The 19,747-nt window shown below is 56.7% G+C and overlaps 1 protein-coding gene across 4 annotated transcripts; it reads right to left on the bottom strand.

The window, feature by feature from the left end:
• Positions 1 to 1,977: 1,977 nt before the first annotated feature.
• Positions 1,978 to 18,047, bottom strand: ANXA6 (annexin A6). Of its 4 annotated transcripts, XM_058848757.1 has the most exons (26): positions 17,795 to 18,047; positions 15,511 to 15,571; positions 12,809 to 12,893; positions 12,564 to 12,658; positions 12,292 to 12,405; positions 12,116 to 12,206; positions 11,924 to 12,003; positions 11,791 to 11,847; positions 11,548 to 11,641; positions 11,370 to 11,465; positions 11,129 to 11,187; positions 10,734 to 10,856; positions 10,508 to 10,566; positions 10,008 to 10,083; positions 9,036 to 9,117; positions 8,723 to 8,817; positions 8,179 to 8,292; positions 7,674 to 7,764; positions 7,162 to 7,241; positions 6,909 to 6,962; positions 5,147 to 5,164; positions 4,233 to 4,329; positions 3,830 to 3,925; positions 3,494 to 3,552; positions 2,637 to 2,759; positions 1,978 to 2,332 (listed from the first exon to the last, which is right to left on the bottom strand). In XM_058848757.1, the coding sequence occupies exons 2-26, from the start codon at positions 15,526 to 15,528 to the stop codon at positions 2,273 to 2,275; spliced, it is 2,016 nt and encodes a 671-aa protein (XP_058704740.1). In that variant the 5' UTR covers positions 15,529 to 15,571; positions 17,795 to 18,047; the 3' UTR covers positions 1,978 to 2,272. The 4 variants fall into 4 exon arrangements, with proteins under 4 accessions (XP_058704740.1, XP_058704741.1, XP_058704739.1 ...); XM_058848758.1 differs by lacking the exon at positions 5,147 to 5,164 and having other exon boundaries at positions 6,891 to 6,962; positions 17,694 to 18,046; XM_058848756.1 differs by lacking the exon at positions 5,147 to 5,164 and having other exon boundaries at positions 6,891 to 6,962; positions 17,795 to 18,046.
• Positions 18,048 to 19,747: the final 1,700 nt, after the last annotated feature.

Here is a 19,747-nt window from a genome sequence, read left to right as displayed (position 1 = left end):
GTGATAGGGATGAAGCTGCTTTTTGAGTGAGTCCCAAAGGCCATGCTAGTGCTTCCCAAGATGCTGTCACCCTCCTGGCATTGCCTTAGGATAGCTAGCTCTGCTGAGCTCAGGCCAGTTTGTGGTTCTTTATAGGGCAAAAACCCCAGCATGGGGCAGGTGCAGAAATAACCTGTGCTCAAATGGGGTACTGACAGTGCCGAGTGTTTGCAGCAATTAAAATACCACCGGCTGTTTTGTGCTCCAGCTGAAAGAGCAACTGCTGCAGGAGATGGATTACTATGGCACTGGGGCAAGACTGAGGCTTTTTGGCAGGACTTTTCCAGAAGAGGGAGTTGCTCAAGGAGGAAATCCCATCTCAGTCTCTCTTCCTATCCCTAAACATTGTGTGACTCTGCTATCTTGTCTGCATTGTAGGAGCAGCCTGCAGCAGGCGCCAGGGGAATTCCTGACCTTGGGACCAGTGCTCTCTGGTCAGCCAGTCCTCCTGGTGGGGGCATCACCCTGAGCCGGGCTGGGGACTTGCCCTGAGGGGCTGAATTGTGGTCCTGTGCCACTCCAAGACATCCAGGCTGTGGGTGGTGAAATCCCTGGCCATTATAGCAATGGTGGTACAGCCAGAAAGTTCACTGGAGTGTTTACACCTGTGCCCAGGGAACACCCCCCACCCCGGTACAAACCCCTGAACTTCTGTTTTGGCAACAAGAATGAAGCAGATGATGGCTCACATGTTGTGGCCCTGTGCTAGCACCGAGCAGGATTTCCCCCTACTCTGGAGGAACAAGACTCTGCTGCCTCAAATCTGTCTCTCCCAGGAGTGATGGGCTCACCCAAGCCTCAAAACTTCCTTGAGCCTTCCTCACCCCTGAGCCCTGTTCCCAGCTGTGGGGAGGTGGCCAGCTCTGCTCCCCACAGTCTCTGTGCCACCCTCATCTCCAGAAGCCTCTGCTGCAAAGCTCGGAGCTGCAGTGTGGAACCACAGGAAGAGACTGGCAGATGAAGACTGGGGTTACATCCTCCCTTCAAAACAACTTCTGCAGCTGCTCAGAGTCTTTGAAGCAGGTTCTTGGCCAAGCAGGTGACCCGTAGGCTGCTGCAGGCATGGGGTGTGTTAAGCCCCCCAGATGCCCAATCCTACTTACACACAGGGGCTAGACAGAGCTAGACAAATCTCTATGGGGAAGTATAGGGAGGGTAAAAAAGCTTCAACCAGACTGTTTTGCCCCAGTAAAGGTTATTTTCTTACAAGGGGATGTTTTACAGGAAGGTATCAAGGGAATTTTTAGTGGGATAATACCCAGCTGAGTTGTTTCAGCTTCCCTGGTTTGTCTCTACATGTTGCTGCTTCTTGACCTCAGCTGGTTTTGAAGTGTTGTAATAATATTGTGTTATTATTCCTAACACTGCTTTGATATTTTGAAGGTGAAGCTTTCCTCACCCAGCTGTTCTGAGGAAGACTAGGGTATTCACGACTTTTTGTTCTGACTTGGAAACAACTGAAAGTGCTGGAAATTCCCGCTTTTGGAAATTCCAGTTCTTTTCTCCTGAGTGTTGGGGGAAGTGCAAACAAGCTGTTTGGGGGTGTAGCCTCTATGGCATGTGCCTTTCGACTGCTTCTTCAGCAGCTTGAAAGCACAGGAAACCGCGTGTGAGGACGGGTGGATGCCATCAAGTCTGATTGGTATCTCTGGTTTATGAAAGCATCATCCACACAACAGCATGAACCCTGCCGGGGATTTTCAGAGGCATGAAGTGAAGCTCTTGGTGAAGTCCCTGCACTGCTGCCAGTCCCACATGCATTTTCAACCCCTTTCTCAGCAAAAGCGTTGCTCAGGGAGATTTTGTGGTGTCTTCAGGGGCCTCCCTGGAGCTGGGGCTGGGCTCTTACCAGAGTTTGCCTACGGGAGTAAGGATACACCAAGGCTTCTCAGTCCCAGCCAAACCTGCCCCAGTAAGTCAAATGTTCTCGCCCCAGGGTCAGCAACAGTGAGGTTTTATTTATCAGATTTAAAATTGTCTTTTCCATCTGGGTAAATTCCTTGGTTTAGTGGCATGTTCGGGTATGAATTATTTTGCTTCAAGACAATCTCCCTACCCAGACCCCTCTGTTCCCCTCCCCGAGACTCCCCCGCTTGCAATGTGGTGCTGCTTTCCAGCGCAAAGTGAGTTGTTCTCTGGAGGGGACTGAGCGTCCCCTGAAGCCCCCGAAGCTGCGGTGACATCAAGGCAGTGGCTGTGTGCTGGCTCAGACACAAAGGGCCCCAGCTGGCACCTAGTCCTCCCCGCCACACAGGGCCAGCAGAGCCTTTCGGTAGTCGCCAGAGGTGTCCTTCTGCAAGAGGGAGAGCCGTGTCAGAGAACCAGCCCTGGGGAAGCCTGGTCCAAGGTGCTGGGTGCAGGGAAGGCACAGCTCCATGCCCTGAACACTCTGCAGGTATCCCTGCAGCAGTGGAAGATGCCAGCACATCCTCTCTAAAGCCAGACCAGTCAACACTGGGGCTGATGGGGGCAGGTTCCCCCTCCCCAGGTGATGCTCAGCCCTTGTGTCGTTCATGGCTCAGGTTCCCTCAGGGCTCAGAGCCAGGACTCAGCCAGACAAGGTGAAGAGCCAGGAAGGGATGTCCCTGTCCCCTCACCTCAATCATGTGGTGCAGCGATTTGTCAAACAGGTCTATGAACTCGCCCCGGATGTTGAGTAGGTCGATCTCGCTCCGAGAAATCATGATCCGGGTCAGGGTCCTCTCATCTGTGCCAGCACCCTGCAAGGGGGAGTTTGAACAAAAAGCCTTGCAGGGACTGGGGCTCACAGATGCTCCTGGCATCTCCAGCACAGTCCAAGCTGGGGACCAGGCCCACAGGAGTGCCACAGAAATGAGGCTGGAACACCTGTCCTGTGAGAAAAGGCTGAGGGAACTGGGGTTGTTCAGCCTAAAGAAGAGAATGCTCTGGAGAGACCTTATTGCAATATTTTAATACTTAAAAGGGGCTTTAGAAAGATGGGGACAAACTTTTTAGCAGGGTCTCTAGTGATAAGACAAGGGGTGATGGTTTTAAGTTAGAAGAGAAGACTCAGACTAGTTACAAGGAAGAAATTGTTTACTATAAGGGTGGTGAAACTGGCCCAAGTTTCCCAGAAAGGTGGTGGATCTCCACTCTGTGGTAACATTCATGGCCAGTTGGATGGGGCCTTAAGTTGTCTTGAAGATGTCCCTGCCTATTGCAGGGAATTGGACTAGATGACCTTTAAAGGTCCCTTCCAACCCTAACTGTTCTATGATCTCTCCTTGGACATATGCTGGACTTGCTGCGAGCAAGACATCAGCCTGACACATCTCCTGATAACCCCAAGTGTTGCTTTGAGCTCAGCCCTCCCTACTCCCTAAGGGACAGCCAGAGGACAAAACCCATCCCTTTCAGGGAGTTAAAGCACAGTCTCAGGGAATCCCAGTACAACCCTCTCCCATAGCCCAGCCCCAGGAGGGTCTGTCCTCACCTTCATGGACTTGTAGAGTTTGTCAGCAAAGAAAGCTGGCTTGTTCTTCACACTCCGGACTGCAACACACAGAGGGGACAGAAAGTGGGTTCATGGCACCCAGGAGACACACCACAGCAAGGAGCTGTGGCACCACTGCCTCAGTCACAACTCCTCCTTGGTACATGGGTGCAGGCCTGGCCCTCTCTGGGGACTCTCTAAGTGCCCCAACCCCATGCCCCACTGGGAGTCTCCATGGCCCAATGGCAGCGGGAATCTGCTGCCTCACTGCCTTGGCAGTGACAGCTAAAGGGGCTGCCTGCCCTGTGGGGAGCCCTGTCCAGAGGGAGCACTGACCGATGGCCACGAAGGCGTCCCTCACATCTCCTGACATCCGCTTCTTGATGGCGTGCTCCACGTCGTGGTTGGTCATTTTGATGAACTCCTGGAACACTGGGGATGGGGAAGAGGAAAGGGTCACTGCTGAGCTGTTCCATCTCAGCCCTGGGCACCTGGGAGACTTGAGCCTCAGTCGTGGAGACTTCTGGACCAGGTGGGACCAGAGGAGGCTTGGGTGACTTCAACAAGCCACCTCAAATGCCAGGCCATACCATCTCTTCCCACTGACTGCCTCATCCCCAGCACAGCTGGGGAGACAGGGCTCAGCCTTGAGGGGACCCCCATCTCCCCATCTCCCCCCCAGCCCTAATCCAAGCATTTCTGCATTTGTGTTGCAGCTGATAGAGGACTGTGATCCTACCTCTGCAGAGGTGGGGGTAGCTGCGGGTGCAGAGGATGCTGAGGAATCGGGTCTCCAGGGAGTCGCTGGAGTCATTGCTGGAGACATCCGCAAGTTTCTGGGAGAGAACAGAGTGATGAGGGAAGCAGAGAGATGAACATAGCAGAGAGGGACACAGGTGTCAAACAGCTCTTCCTGGGACAGCCAGGAAACCCTTTTGTAAAGAGGGTCACCATTTATGAGCAGGAAAATAGCTGGGGAGATTTTCCCCCTAAAAAAGGCATTTCCTCCGCACAGATGTGAAGCTGGACACTCACAGATTATCTCTAAGAAAGTATGTTTTCCAGTTTTTATGGAAAAAGCTCTGCAATGCTCCTGGTTAAGAGCATTTTTGTCCTTTGTGGAGGATGTTTCAGGGGTGACCAACACCACCTGAAGAGGAAATTCAGGGCTGCCAGACACAGAAGCCACCCTGGGCCACAACAGTGCTGCTCATGAATGAAACAGCTGCCGTTCCTCTGTGGGCATCAGTGGGAGGCTGTGCTCATCTCATCCATTAGGATATTGCAGGAAAGTCACCCCTTCCCCAGTCCCACTTTTGGGGAGCCAGGGAAGCCAGCCCTGAGTCCTACACTACCTGGAACATGGGTCCCACACACAGGCAGTGGGCAGGCTTGGTCCCCAAGGGAAGGGCAGGTGGCTTCCCCCCTCTCCTGCCCCATGCTGCAGGGAAATGCCCTCATTGCAGGTCCCATCTGTCCCCTTGTCCCCTGTCCTGATGCAAGGACACCAGAGTCCCAAGCCAGTGAGCACAGCCCATGTGGTCAGAAAGGCCTGGCTGGTGGGGCTGCAATTCCAGCCCCAGCCCTGCACCCCAGGACTGCAGCATCCCTTCAAACATGCAGAAGGGTGAGGAGCAATAGGCAGGCACTCACCAGGGTCTCTGCAACAACCTGGTGGAGAGAGAGAGACAGGAAGACAACAGGGTCAGAAGGTGCTGCTCAACCTTTATCTTTCCCTGACAAAGCAAGGGAAGTCTAGCAAGATCCCTTAAAACTACCTGTCCCCAGGTCCCCTGCTTCCCCATGAGCAGGACCTGTGTCCTCCTCCAGTTTGGCCTCTACACCAGAACCTTCAGAGGGTGGTCTTTGGCCAAACAAAGTGAGTCCCCCAGCCCTGGAGCTTGAATGCCATCCTTGCTTGGCTCTAGGCTGGTATCCACCAGCCTGCCCACCTCTGCCAGTGGGACGAGGGGAAGGGCAGCTTTGCTGACAAAACACAGCGTGGTGCCAGGTCAGGTGCCACCCGGCTGGCTCGTCCCTGTGCATGTCATGCCTGGCTCTCTCTGTGCAGCAGGGCGAGGTGGGCAGCAGCACATGCAGCAGGGGTGCAGGCAGTGAATGAGCAGTGACGCCTTAGGATTTTAGCTTTTATATCTTTCATATATTTGTTATCCTGCAATTTTTAAAATATAACTCTAAACTCCATACAGAGTGCTAGCTACTGCTTTCCCATTTCAGTCAGACAAAACAATTTCTCTCTAGGCCTGGGAATCAAGGACACCTTACTGTCTCAGGCCCCAAGGAATGTAAACAAAAGTGAGTTTGGGGGGAGCAAACGTGGGGTGAATGTCTTCATTACCTGAAGCTGTAACTGGAAAGTTAACCCCCAATGTGAAAATGGACCAAACTTCTAAAAGTATTAAAACCTGTGACCCATTGTCCATTTTTGGGTGTAGCCCCTGGGGGGGTACGTGTGCCCTAAATGTATCTGAAGGCACTTCAATAACTGCTTTTCAACTGCTTTTTATTCCCCTAATTTTGTCTGGCCTGTTTTTAGGTAGTCCTGAAAAGGCATCAGCAGCGGTACAGGCAGAGAGCGTGGCAGGGTGCAGGCAGTGCCTGGGCAGAGGACAGGCAGAGGGTGTGACAGGTACAAGCAGTGCACACACAGGGACACAGGCAGCACAGCATCCACTCCCTCTGCTGGCAGCAGCCCTGCTGGGAATGCTGTGGTGCTCTCCCGTGCATTGGAACATCCAGCGCTGGCACAGGACAGCCAAGCAAGAGCTCTGGTTTGACCCTGCACAGATCTTTCCAGCCCGTAATAGAAAAGATGCAGCCCTGAGGAATAGGAGGTCAAGGAACACAGCCCGTGGGTCACAGCTCTCCTGGGAGCAGGAGCTGAGCTAGGGAATCACCCCCACACCCCCCCTGCACTGCTTCTGGCTGCTCAGCCTTCTCCCTCCAGTTGTGTCTCACCACAGCCCAGGAGAGGTTTGGAGCATGCAGCGTGTCAGGGCTGCTCCCTGCACAAAACACAGAGGTGGGTGGCTCCTGCAGACCAGCCCAAAGCTGTGTTTGCAGCTCAAGAGCCAAATTTCAGCATCAGTGTGTGTTGCTGAACCCCAGAGGGGCAGCTCTGCACAAAAAAAGGCTGTAGCCTACTGGTTGGGAACTCCCTGGGACTGCTCTCCCCATGCATGAAGCAGCAGTGTCAAGGGCTCCAGGAATCAAGGCATGGTAGCTTTACTTCCAAGAGTGTCATTTCAGCTGGCATCTCCCCCTGCAGTTTACAGAGACCTAGCCCAGCAGCATTTGCTTCCCTGAGAATGTCAATTCCAGACCAGGGAATGCAACATCCTCTTCTATTTTTTTAATGCAAAGCCCATAAGAGCACAGCCAATATGGGTCTTACCTTGGCATCTTCATGTGCCTGTGCGGGGTTGTCTGGTCCTTCATCACGGTTGCCCTGTGGTTGGATACAAAAATCATGAAGATGGAGAGGGGACATCTCCTGGGAGAGCCCCAAGTGAGGGAGTGTCAGACAGACTCCAGCAGCACTGCCCAGCCAGGGAGTGATGCTCTGTCTTCTCCAGCCATTGTCCTTCCAGACCCCCAGCACTGCCTGTGGCAGGGAGAGGAGAAGACCCAATGAAAGCTGCCCTTACCAGAGCCAGGGAGACAAGAATCCTCTTGAAATGCCCCGATGTATCAGAGCTCAGGTCATCTTCCAGGCTCTTGTGGTAGGCTGTGGAGAAGGAACGGCTGAGCCCTGCACCTCAGCTTCCCACCCACCAGTGCCTGTTGTGCCCGTGATCCCCATGGAAAGCGTGGCTGAAGCAGATGCCTCCACCTGCTGAGTTCAAACCCAGGCTAGAGGGGATCACCCCAGCAGTTCTAATGCCCTGAGCATAAGCAGAGCCTCTTGCTCCAGGCACTCTGGACGAAATAGGATCATTGTGAAAGATCTCTCAGGGAAGGAGACACTGGTGGCAGAGCTGGGGCATGTCACGAGATGGAGAGAGGCGAGGACCAGCGCTCTGCTGGAGCGACTAACATCACAGCACCAACCCTTGGAACCCAACCCAGAGACAAAACTTTATCTGGCTCTGGAAAGGCCTTGTACAGTGTGATCCGTGCCCAGAACCTGGGTGCTCCCCCCATCCCTCCTGTGTCCTACCTTCCTGATATGCCTCATTGATAGCCCTGATCTCCTGGTTGTTCCGCGTGGCCATGATTTCGATGAGGACGCTCTCATCTGTGCCGGCCCCCTGGAAGAGAGTGGCATGGTGGGTGCTGTAGGTGCCAACACCAGATGGGGACATGATGGCACTGCCCTGCAGTGCCAGGCAAGGAGGGGTCCAGGTCTATGTCCAGCAAATGGCCCCAAGGGCTGGTAGGAATCAATACAGAAGTGTCCAAGTATGCTTCTAGTGGGCTCCCAACTAGTGTGACTGGTGGATAACAGTGCATGTCACTGGTTTGCCCCTACCCTGGCTCCCCTGTGGCTACCAGCTGGCTGAGCATGCTGGGATGCAAAGAGGCATGCAAGTCTTGAGTGCAAACCAGGTCTTTGTACTGGTGCTTTCTGATCTTTTTTTCACTTCTGCATAGGAGAAGAGACCCTGGGGCATGTGAAACTGGGGGCATTAACAGCCCTGGGCCACCAGCAGTGTGACAATTACCTCCACAGCCTTCCTCAGCTGCTTGGCATCATACTGCGCCGGTGTCAGCATCAACCCGAGGATCAGCTTGGCCAAGCTGCCAGACAGCTCAGATTTCAGGTCTGCCATCAGGTCCTGAAAAAGCATTTGAGGGTTCAGCCCCCAGCTGCTTCTGCAGGGATGGACCAGTTGAGGCAACATGAGAGAAAAGAAAGGAGAGGAGAGCATAGGGCTTGGAGACATCTGTGAAAACCCTTGGAGCAGTTTAAAGTCACATATTCGGGTGGTTCTGGGGAGATTCTGGCTCTGGAGTCCTCTGTGTGGAGCTGAGGATGGGGCAAGTGAAGGGGAAGGCACACCCTCGCTGGGGCTGGTGGGGCACCCAGAGTGGGAGGCTGCTATGACAACTCTGTCTCCCTTGGGGGAGTCATGCCAGGGCATGTGAGTGTGCCCCAGCTGCCCACTGCTCCCTGGGCAGGATTCCTTTCAGTGAGGGGCTGGTCTCCAAGTGGAAGGGAACAGGATGTGGGCAGGAGGAGGCAAGGTGAGATGGAGGCTGCAGTACCCTGCCATAATGAGCTTTGTAAGCCTTTAGGATCTGTTGTCTCTGGGCGTTGCTCCTCTTGGTCAGCACTTCTATGATGGCTCCTTCGTCTGTGCCTGCAATGACAGCAGAGCCACACTGTGTCACCGTGTCACCTCTGATCATGGCCACACCGCCACACAAACGGGGTAGGCAGGGAAGGGAAATCTCCTCCAGCTCCATCTCTATTCCCCCTGGGGTTTCCATGCAGCCCTGCATGGGCCAGGGTGGATTTTCTGCCCCAAGAGCTGGTGAGGAGCAGCAGGAAGGGCCTAAACTCACAGTCCCCACTTACCCAGGCCCTTCATTGCCTTCCTCAGCACCTGCGCGTCCCCATCATCGTTGAAGTCTCCTGCTGGCTGCACTGTTCCTCGCAGCTGTGGATGCAGAGAGGGGTTTATGTTCTCCATCCCCCTCGAGATGAGAGGAAGGGAGGAAGGGATGAAGGGATGGAGAGAGGGAGGGATGGAGAGGAGATGGAGAGGAGGGAAGGTGCCACCCAGCAAGCTGAGGCCAAAGCAGGTTCTGTGTTAGTGCAAGCACCTGGGGATCAGTGAGGATCCCCCCACCACTTCCATTAAGGGGCAAACCATAGCCAGACCAGCAGAGAGCAGGAAGAAGACAGCAACAGACAGTCCCTGGAGTCTCGGTGTCCTGCCCAGTGTCACACCTGCCTGCCCTAGCCTGGAACATCTCAGCCTGGGCTGGTCATGTCACTGAGAGACAGAAGAGCAGTCGCTGAAAGGATGCCCACTCCTGCCCCACAGTTCTATCCTCCTGTGTCCTTACAGCTCCAAACACATCTCCATCCTCACAGTGTTTGTGTAGGGCTCAGGGTGTATTTTCTGCACATCCCAAAGCACCCCATTGTGGGAGCTTCAGCTGCATGCAGGCTGCTTCTCCCCATACTGCAGCCATGCCCTGGCCAGCTCTGGGCTGCCCCAGGGGGCAGGAGTTCTTTGATGGGCACTGGAGCCAGGGCTGCATGTGATGCATTGCAGAGACATGCAGGACCCACTGCCACAAGGGAGGAAGACCTCAGAGAGAGGAGGGGGTTAGTGGAGGCCACGGGGGGCAGCCAGCCCTGCCATGGTTACATCCTGCCAACCTCGTACCCCAAAACCAGAGAATGGCATCAAGAGAAGCTGGGGAGTCAGAGTCAGAGCAAAGGTGTGGGGCTGGCTGTGCCCCATGGCAGAGAAGAGCAGCCAGGGGTCCCAAGCTGGCAGGCAGCACAGAGGGGGTGCAGGGGGCTGGGGGTGCTGACCTCTACTTTGACCGCACTAAGCTCCCACATCCGATAGGCCACCTGCGCCGCCTCGGGGAAGAACTCACCTGCAGCACTGCAATGGGAGGGCAAGGACAGGGGACAGTGAGCCACGGGGCCCTGCACCTGCAAACAGCCCCCCTCACCCTGTCTTGCTCCTCCACAAGGGGTGTTTTGTATCCACTGGGCACAGGGGCAGGAGCCAGGTGCTTGCTGTGGGGCTGGATGGGTGGGAATGGGAGGAAATGTGTGGTGAATCCCAACCTTCCCCACCAGAGCATCCTCCCTCCAGGGGTTTGGCCCTGCCCTGCAGGGCTCCCACGTGCCAAGAAGGAACCACGACAGTGTGGCTGGCCATGCAGAGGGGCACAGGGCCCCCTGTACCCAACCAGTCACTGTGGGTGCTGTTGGTGCAGGTGCTCCACCAGGCTTTGACCCAGATGTTGTACCCAGCACCAAGGGGATGAAGAGGGACAAAGGGGGGTCACTAGTGGTCTTACTCATCATCCCCTCCACACAGCTTCAGCAGAGCCTTCTTGTACTCCCCAGACGTGTCCTCCTGGAAAGGCAGATGGAGACAGAGAACCATGCAGTAGGTAGAGTCAAGGCAGAGAACTGTGTCCTCAGAGATGGACACCCAGCACAGCCCTCCCAGGGACACAGGCATCATCAGGGAGGCAGCACCAGCAGCTGCTTGGAGGGTCAGTGGGGAACCCCAGCAGTTACCTTGATCATGTTGTAGAGAGATTTCTCATACTTGGTCCTGAACACCTCGCGGATGTCCAGCATGTCGATCTCGCTGCGGGACACCATGATGCGGATCAGCGTGTTGTCTCTCGTGCCCAGGCCCTGCAGTGGAGCAACCCCCACATCAAGCCTGGGATGGCCAAGCAACTCAGCCCATCACATGTGAAACCCTCTATCTGATTTATACCCAGCCCTGATTCTGAAGGAATAACTCCTTTGGAGGGAAGGGCAGAGACCCCAGGTCACTTAAGTCCTGCCTTCATGGACCTGTGTCACCCTGCTCTCCAGCAGCACCCCATGGCAAGGGGACCCCTCCTCTGGCCAGATCCCTGCAGTGCTGGGGAGACCCTACAGAGAAGGGAAAATCCACTCACCTTCATGGCTTTGTAGAGCCTTTCAGCAAAATACTCTGCTGTGCTTCTGATGCATTTCACTGCAGGGAAATTGAGGTGTGGTGAGGGATGCCAGCACCCAGCTTCACCAGTGCACCCAGTCTCTGAGCACCCCATGGGAACCACAGCCAGCATCCCCACCCATCCTGAAGGAGCCTCCCTGAGCTCCCTGATACCAGGTACAGCCACAGCCCTGACCCTGCTGGCCCCAGTGCTGGCTTACCCACAGCCAACATCAGCTTCTCAAAGTCACCAGAGAGCTCTCCCCGGATGCTCCTCTCAATGGGCTTCCCAGCAATCTTCAGATACTCATCAAAGACTGTGGGATGAGAGCAAGGAGATGCCTGCAGAAGCTGCCAAGATATGTTCAGGCCCACCCTGAGCCTGCAGGTGATGCTCACCCAGGCGGAGATGCTGCCTGCTCCTCCGGCCAAGGATGTAGATGAACTGGGCCTCATCCGTGCCCCATTTCAGCTCGCCAGCTTCCAGCAGGTCCTTGTGGAATGGAGAAGGTAGCACAGCCTGACTCAGGGTGCTGCCCTTGGCACCCACCCACCTTCTGCAGCCTAAATCCAGATGTCCCAGTGCCACCAGCTCCATCCTTGCCCAGATACCACCTATCACAGTGACCCGCCAAGCCTCACCTTGGCATCCTGCTCCACCAAGTCCTCGCTCACCACATCATCCTCTTCCCTGGCACCCTGTGGGAGAGAGATGGGCTCAGCCCTGCAGGGCACAGGCACCCACCACCTGCAGATGCTGGACAGATGGACATACCTGAAGCAGAACAACGAGCATCTTCTTGAAGTGACCCGATGTATCTCCAACGATGTCAGCTTCCAGGTCTCTCTCATAGGCTGGGGAAGAGGAAGGGAAGACATCAGACATGGAGAGCTGGATCCCTTCACCTGTGCCCTTTTTGTGGCCCAAGGGGGCACAGGGCAGCCCCTGCCCTTTCTCAGCCCTCACCATCTTTGTAGGCAGCCACCAGGTCATGGATCTGCTGGTTGGTGCGGGAGGCGAGGATCTCAATGAGGCACTTCTCATCTGTGCCAACGCCCTGTGGGCAGAGACACAGCCCCATGAGCCGTGGGGCTGGCTGGTGTGTCCTCAGAGGGGCCCTGGGGGGCGTGCCCACCCCTTACCGAGATGGCATCTTTGATCTCTTTGGCATCTCCGTAAGCTGGGGGCCGCATCAAGCTCACGATCAGCCGCTCAAACTTCCCGGTCAGCTCGTACTTCAGGTCTGCAATGAGGTCCTGGTGGAGGGGGAGAAAGGGGCTGGGGGATCCTTTGCTCCACAGCATCTCCAAGTGGGTCCAGGGAGCGGTGGGTCCCTGCGTGGGCTGGGTGGTGGCAGCCAGGACCACTTGTGTTTGCAGTGGGGGCATGGGCAAGGGAGTGTTGCTGGCTTTACCTTCCCATAGAGGGATTTGTAGGCTTGGCAGATCTCCACCCGCTGCTTGTTGCTTCTGGATGTGATCAGGTCGAGGATGGCCTCCTTGTCACTGCCTGTGGGGAGAGCCAGGAGTCACCATAGCCACCCTGCTGTGCCCAAAGCTGCTCTGGATCTGGGGCTGGGAGGAAAAAACAGAGCCAAGCTGGCTCCAGGGAGGAAAGGAAACCAGAAGAGCTTGGGGCAGTCTGGAGGAGCATCCATACCAAATCCTTTCATGGCATTGTACAAGGCCTCTGCATCCTGGTTGGCGTCAAAGCCCTGGAAATCCTTCACTGAGCCCCTGTAGACCTATGGGAAAGAAGGGGAGAAGGTACAAGAGGAAGGAGCAGCCCCAGTGCAATTGGGGAAGGAGAAGTTGAAGCTGAGCAGGGTTGTGGTGACATCTGTTGTGGCTCAGGTTGCCCAAGGCAAAGCTCAGCCTCAGACATAAACAGTTGTTCTCCTCTGCAGTTGTTTCTTTTCCCATTTGCTCTCCCTACAGAGGGAATTAATTTTCCAGTGCCTGTTGCAAGCAAGGAACCACTCTGGATGCTGAGGATGCCCAGGCTCTGCATGGCCTCCAAGCAAGGAGACAAATTTACAGGCACAAATGAGCTAAGTGGAAAACACTGAGAAGCACCAGAGCTGCCAACAGTTTGTCCTGCTCCAGCATGAACTCCCATGGGACCCAGGCTGATCCAATGGGTTGGAGCAGAGGTCCTGGATATTGGGAAAGACTTTCCTGAGAGCCTGAAAAATCCTGAGGATTGATATAATCCACTTCTATCTGCTCTTCTGCACAACAGGGACCCCAGGAATGACACCTCCAGAAGAGACCTCAGGAAAAAGGAGGGACCAAAATCCCCCTTCCCAGGTCAGCTTTGTCCAGGGGAATTCACCCCATGGGAGCCTGGAGCCGGACTCTGAATGAGATCAGCACCACTCTGGGTGGAAGCAGATGTGAAACCATCCTGGCCCCACATAAAGGACAGGGATACGTCCCCACCAGAGGCACAGAGTGGGAAGAAGTGAGCAGCAGCATTTCCTCTGCAGTCTTGCTGAGAAACAGGAGGGAGCTGGGAGCTGAGCTGGGGCTGTCAGAACCCTGGGAAACTGAGCATCCTCCTTTGGCTCTGCTTGTACCATGTGCCAGCTGGGTATGTGCACCTCCCTGGGCTCATCTGCTCAGGATCTGCTGCACGGCTTCTTTAAGATCCTCAGGAGCTGTAGAAGAGCCCAGGCCTGCTGCCAGCATGGATATCTAAAGCCAGCACATCCTCGGAGAAGACCAACATCAATGTCCCTGACCCAGGAAGTGCCTCCAGGAATGAACCCAAGGAGATGGACTCAGGGCAGCTCCACACTCACCACCCTCCTGGTCCCATCCCAATGTCACAGCACAACAGCTCTGCTGCACATCCCACCCAGCACCTTCAGAAACAAACCAGCCTCTCCTCCTGTTTGCCAGAGAGAAACTGGGCACATCCCACAGGCCCTCTTGGGAGGAGCTGCTGGCACTGGTGCTCCATGTGGCAGGGACCAAGAGGAGATGCTGCCCTTCCAGGGAACCAGGCGGGCACGGGACAGATCGTATTGCAGGTGATTCATCAGGAGAGCTGGATTTAGCCCCACTTCCCGGCAGCTCCCAGACCCTCCTGGCTTGGCACAAGCTGCTCCCACACACATGCCTTGCAGAGATGGAAATAAATTGCAAGGCAAAGGAGGTGCCTGGAGGCAGCAGGAGTGAACAGGGGAGGCTAGAGGGTACAGGGAAGTCAAGATGTTGGCTGTGGTTAAATGGAGAAGAAGAGAAGGGCTGTGTTCCTGCCTGCTGAGCTACTGAAGCATGAGCTGCCTGCCTTACTGGGTCAAGGGAAACTGAGGCAGGAGCTCAGTGTTTTGCATTCCCACACTCCGTGCATTCTCTGTGGGAATGAGCCCCAGGGAAGTGGGGGAACATCAGTCAGGATGGAAACAGCATCTATCCACTCCATACTCTTCGTACCCCATCCCACTTTCCATCCTATTTCAGCTGCCAGGGGCCTCCCGCCTCCCCTCCTCCAGCCTCTGAGTCATCCCGGCCTGTCCGGGACCTCTCAGCTAAAAATAAGCCACACTGGGGCCAGGAGGGTGGAAGCAAAATTCCCAGTGTGCCTTCACTCTCTTCTACCCCATGGCTGCTTGTGGTCCTGGAAACCATTTACTGCAGGAAAATGCTCACCTGCACTGTGCCTCAGTTTCCCCACCTAGAGCAACCACTGCCTTAGCTGGGCAGGAAGCTTTGGGTAGTAAGGCTGGAGGAGATAATTGTTTGATTTCTCCAGGGAATGGAAAGCAGAGCCTGTCCCCAGCAGTGGAGAAGGAAGGCTCTGGGCTGGGACTCCTCCCCTGCCTGCAGGCAGGCTGTACTGAGCCAGCCACGGCCGTCCACCGAGGCAGGGCTTTCCAGCCACACTGAGATGTTTTCCTGGCTGCAGGGGAGCACCTGCTCACCCAGCTGCCACACTGCACCTGCCCCAGTCTGGAGCGGGAAATAATGCAGGCTGGGGAGAGGGGAAAGGCCCGAACAGGGCTGCATGCCTTTCAACATGATCAGGAGGGTGTTTTCTCCATCAAATGCCCAAATCCCCAGTGCAACGTCTCTTCTCCTCCCCTTCTCGTGGCCCTGCTTCTCTTCCCCATCCCTCTGTGGTCCCAAAAGGATTTTTTCTCCTTGCTGTCCTTGCTCCCCAGCCCAACACTTCCCCCATCTGTATCACATCCAGACAGCACTGGCTGGAGAGGCAGGAATGTAAACAGGCTCTGGGCAGCATGGTGTCTGTGCATGTCACCATGTCCTTGCTGCTGCTGCAGATCCTGCCCCAGCTCTGGGGTTTGCCCTGTGGCAGCCCAGGAGCCAACCGTGCCGTGTGGGGGTCACCCTTACCTTTCCTTGGGGTGCCATGGCTTCCCAAGCTGGAAATCACTGGAATGAGGGCAAGAAGGAGCTGTGGAAGGGAACAGAAAGGGCAATGTGAGCCAAGGCTCCTGTCTGCAGGTGGTGCTAGAGAAGGGAGGGTTTGTTCCCTCCTGGGGTGTGGCTGTGCTGCCCATGGGAGAGCAATGCCAGGTGCTGCAGGATGGGTCAGGGACAGGGGCTTTGCCAGCCACCCTGTGCTTACTGAGCCTTGATATCTGGCTCTGAGGGGACCCCACAGGCCAGGGGCAGTGCACAGCTGCACAGCTTCCGGCCAGCACCAAGAGAAACCAGAGGGGAAAAATGTGCTGAATACATGGAAACAGGCCGAGCATCCTCTGCAGGGCTGGGCCTTCTCACTGCACCCTGCAATGTCCCTTCTGCTCCCCTGCAGCCCCAAGCCCTGGGGCCACCCCAGCTTTAGCAGCTGCTGGGGACATTTCCTTGTAACATGGTGCTGGGCAGCCCCCACACTATCCCCACTATCTGAGTTTCTGTGCAGCGATCAAGGCCACCATCAGTCCCACACATCCTTGGAGACCAGCAAACACAGCTGGGTTTCCAGGGTAACTCGCAGGTTGTTTTCTAACACCAGCACAATTTATAACTGCAACCCACTGCGGTGTGGGCTCTCAAAAAAAGTCCCCTAACAGCGCCATTTGCTCCGAGGAAGCTGGTAGAGGGAGAAAAACAGCTGGAAAATGGAGCCCAGCCATGAATGAACCGCTGAGCGTCAGCTGAGGCCAGCCATGAGGCACAGCCCCGCCTGGCTCGTTCACCCTCCCTCTGAGACACGTTGCAGAAAAATTCAAAGCAGAGCAGGGCCACCCTGGGGGATTCCTGACCCCAAACGGGTTCGGTTTCATGCCATGGAGCGAGCAGGAGAAATCATGTGAACTTCCCTGGCTTGGCTGCACATCCCTGCAGGAGCACCCATGCAAGGGGAAACCCAGCCCTGGAGCCATCAGTGCAGCTGGGTCCCCCTGCTTGGGTACAGGAAGCTTTTAACACCCACAGGCACCCTGGTTGAGGGGAGAAAGTTCTGCAGAAACCCAGAGCTGCTTTCCCCTCCCTTTCCCTCTCCAGCTGGGGAGGCTGTGAGCCTCACCCCCTTCACATGGCTCCTGGCTGGGGGACGGTCCCCACATGCAGTGGGGCTGCACTGCGGCCGGATGCTGGATGGGTGCCAGGGATCCCATCCCAGGCACGTGCAGCCTGCTAACGCCACTTCGGAGCCCGCACATGAAGCCGTGTACCCTCCTGGCAGAGGGGAAATCCGAGCATGGCACAGCCGTTCTCCCTCACTCCATGCATGTGCCAGCGGGGCTGAGACCACCCAGCTCATCTCGGTGGTGGTGGAGAATCGCCGAGCACACCCAGTCCCCGACCTGTCCTTGTAGTGCCCCATCCCTGTGCCACATCCCTGTGCCCCGGGAAAAACCCCGGACAAACACCCCCATCCTTTGGGCAGCAGTGGCCCAGCATGGGGGTACACCTGCCCCCCACCCAACAACGGAGAAACGTGGGTTATGGGGATCCCGTGAGAAATCCTCAGTGATGTGCACAGCCTTTGTGGAAGCCTCTGTTCCGCCAGCAATGCACCTCCAGCCTCTCCAAAGGTCTGAGCTCAGGGGCTGCACCCCAGGAGCCCAATTGCCTTGTGGGGCTCCCCAGCACAGAGGACACAACACCCGCTGTCCTGAAGCAAAGCAACTCCCCCGGGTTAAGAAAAATACCGGCATCCATCCTCCCGGTGGGGCTACGGACATCCCCAAAATTCCCTGCCCCACCCTACTGCCAAAAGGCCTCCCGGGCCTTCAGGAGCTCCGAGCCCCTGGGCAGCTGCGGGGTGAGTTTACCTGCGCAAAACCTGGTGGGTACCAAGCCAGGGGGGTCCGCGGCTTGGATCCCAGCTGGAAGGAAGGAGGGATGGGTGTTTCCGCAGCCGCCGCAGCACCAAAGCATGGACTAAAGCGCATCCCGGCCGGGACACACCCAGCGGGGCCCGCAACCCCACCTCAAAAAGCACCCACCGGCAGCGCAGCCCCCCGGAGCTTGCCAAGAAGCAAAGATTTTTCATAAAAAAAACCCAGAACCCCAGGGATTCCCCCTGCAGCCACCCCTTGGAGGGAGCCTCCGCTTGCACAGCTCACCGCCCAGCCCGGCCAGGGCTTTGCACGACTTTCCTCCCCCCAGGCCGCTGCGGAAGAAAGCGGCCGGCGCCGCCCGGCCCCGTCCCGCAGCGGGCACTGACCGCAGCGCGGAGCCTCCGCTCGCAGGAGCCGCCGCCGCGCCCGGGCTGTTCCTGTGGCCGAGCGCTCGTCCTTGGCCAGCAGCTGTTTCCTCACGGCGAGACGTCACCGCCCCCGAGTCCCCGCCTGCCGTGGCCAGGGCCACATCCCACCCCCGGTGCCACGCCAGACCTGGGGGTGCCCGCGGTGCGGCGGCGCTCAATGTCACCGGCACAATCAGCCGAGCCTGCCCGCTGTGCGGAACGGCCGGCACAAGAGCCCCGCCGGGGTGTGCAGGGGCTCTGTGCCAGCAGCGGTGACACGCACACTGCCAGGCAATACCGGCGATTGCATTTCAGCTACGAAAATGTCGCCCCTTCTGTCCCCACTGCTGCGGTTTCCTGGTGAGCGCCAGGCGCAGGGCAGCCCGCTGCCTCCCGGTCCTGCCGCCAGCCACCTCCTCCTGCGCCAAATCACACCCTTCCCTGCTCAAGGCTGGGAAATGTCCATCCCTGACTCTTTGCAGGAGTCTGAGGAGGGAAGAATGGCCCGACCTTGGTCCCCCAGGGCCCGCTTAAGGAGGGAGGTGCTGACCAAGGCTCTGCAATGAGCACCCACGGGGCTGGACCCGAGCTGGCACGATGGTTTTCCACCCAATCTTCTCTTCCCGTGCTGCAGACACGGATGGGATGCAGGATGAGTCTCTCCAGGATGCTCCTGGCAGGCTGTACCGTTGCTTGCAGTGCCCCGAGGCCGTTTCCTTCTGTGCCTCACCCACGTTTAACCCGGCTCCTTTGCCACCACCCTTTGCCCAGCCTGCACAGAGGCCTCAGCAGGGCTGGAGGAGCTGGTGGGGCTTCCCAGGAGCCACGGGCGGTGGTGTCTGACACCAGCCAGAGCAGATAAACCCACGGAGCCCGGAAGATGCTGAAGGCTGCTGGTGTGTAACCTTTCAGGCATCCCAGCCCTGGTGGTACCCAGTGGTTTGAGCATCTCTCTGAGGCTGCAAGGCAGCTGAGCTGCTCAGCCCTGCCTGAGCTGGGCAGTGTGAGCCAGGCTGGGTGTGACATGCTGGATGGCTGGCATGCAGCCATAGGGCTGTGCTCCCCTGGAGGAGCCTGGCAGGGGGAGACCCTCACGGCCTCCTAGCACTGCCTGCTCCTTCCTGCCCTGTTTTTCCCTCAGCAATGTTCCCTTGGGCTGGCATTGGTATCTGGAGACCTCCCTCGTGTGAGATGGCGTGGGTGACAAGCACGGCTTTGTTCACCCTGTGCTGCAGCGTGGGACAACAGCCCTGCTCTCCCCAGCTGGGCCATGGTGTGTGGAGCCCCCCTGCCCCAGAGGTGCTACCAGTGTCCAGCAGCTCACAGGGTCTCTAGGTATGGGGCTGCCCCATAGAGCCAGGACATGGGAGCCTTGTGGTTAGTGTACATCTGTGCTTTAGATGCTCTGGATCCTTCCTTGCTTTGCTCCTGCATGGCTCCTTCTCCCTTCCTCTGCTCCTTGCCAGCTGAAAACCAGAGGATGGGCTGAGCCACAGCCTGAGAGTGTTTTGTCTCAAAATACTGTAAGCAGACTCAGCCTGAGCACTGTCTACAATAAAATCAAAGCTAGGTCTTCATCCCAGGCACGTCTACCAAAACACCTCTCTCAGCCTCTCCTCAGAGCCCAGATCTGGTCCTCTTCTCCCAGGATGCTGATGACCAACCAGGTCACCCCATCACTTCCTCCATGACCTCTCCTTGCCAGGAGCAGCCGTGCCATGCTGTGCCCAAGGACACTCATGTGCCTTAATGTCCCCAAGGAGCCTTACCTGGGACCCCCATTCACACAGCCCTGTGTCCTCATTTAAGCCCAGCTCTGGACTTACCCCTGCCCCAGCTTGAACTCTGCTGCTCAGCCCCTGTGAGCTACACCCCAGGAATGCCCAGATACCAGGGAACTGCAAGCAGCCTCAGGATTTTGCTTCGGGGAGT

This window comes from Poecile atricapillus, chromosome 13, assembly GCF_030490865.1.
Source record: "Poecile atricapillus isolate bPoeAtr1 chromosome 13, bPoeAtr1.hap1, whole genome shotgun sequence".
NCBI lineage: Eukaryota > Metazoa > Chordata > Aves > Passeriformes > Paridae > Poecile > Poecile atricapillus.
This window is presented reverse-complemented; position numbering and strand designations above follow the sequence as displayed.

Bases quoted from the DNA above. Each gene is read 5' to 3' on its own strand.
- ANXA6 (XM_058848757.1), bottom strand. The intron at 12,004-12,115 runs GTGAGGGCTGAG...CCTCTTCCCCAG, and splicing joins GGTGGCTGCCTACAAAGATG to CCTATGAGAGAGACCTGGAA. The intron at 7,765-8,178 runs GTAATTGTCACA...ACTCTCTTCCAG, and splicing joins AGCTGAGGAAGGCTGTGGAG to GGGGCCGGCACAGATGAGAG.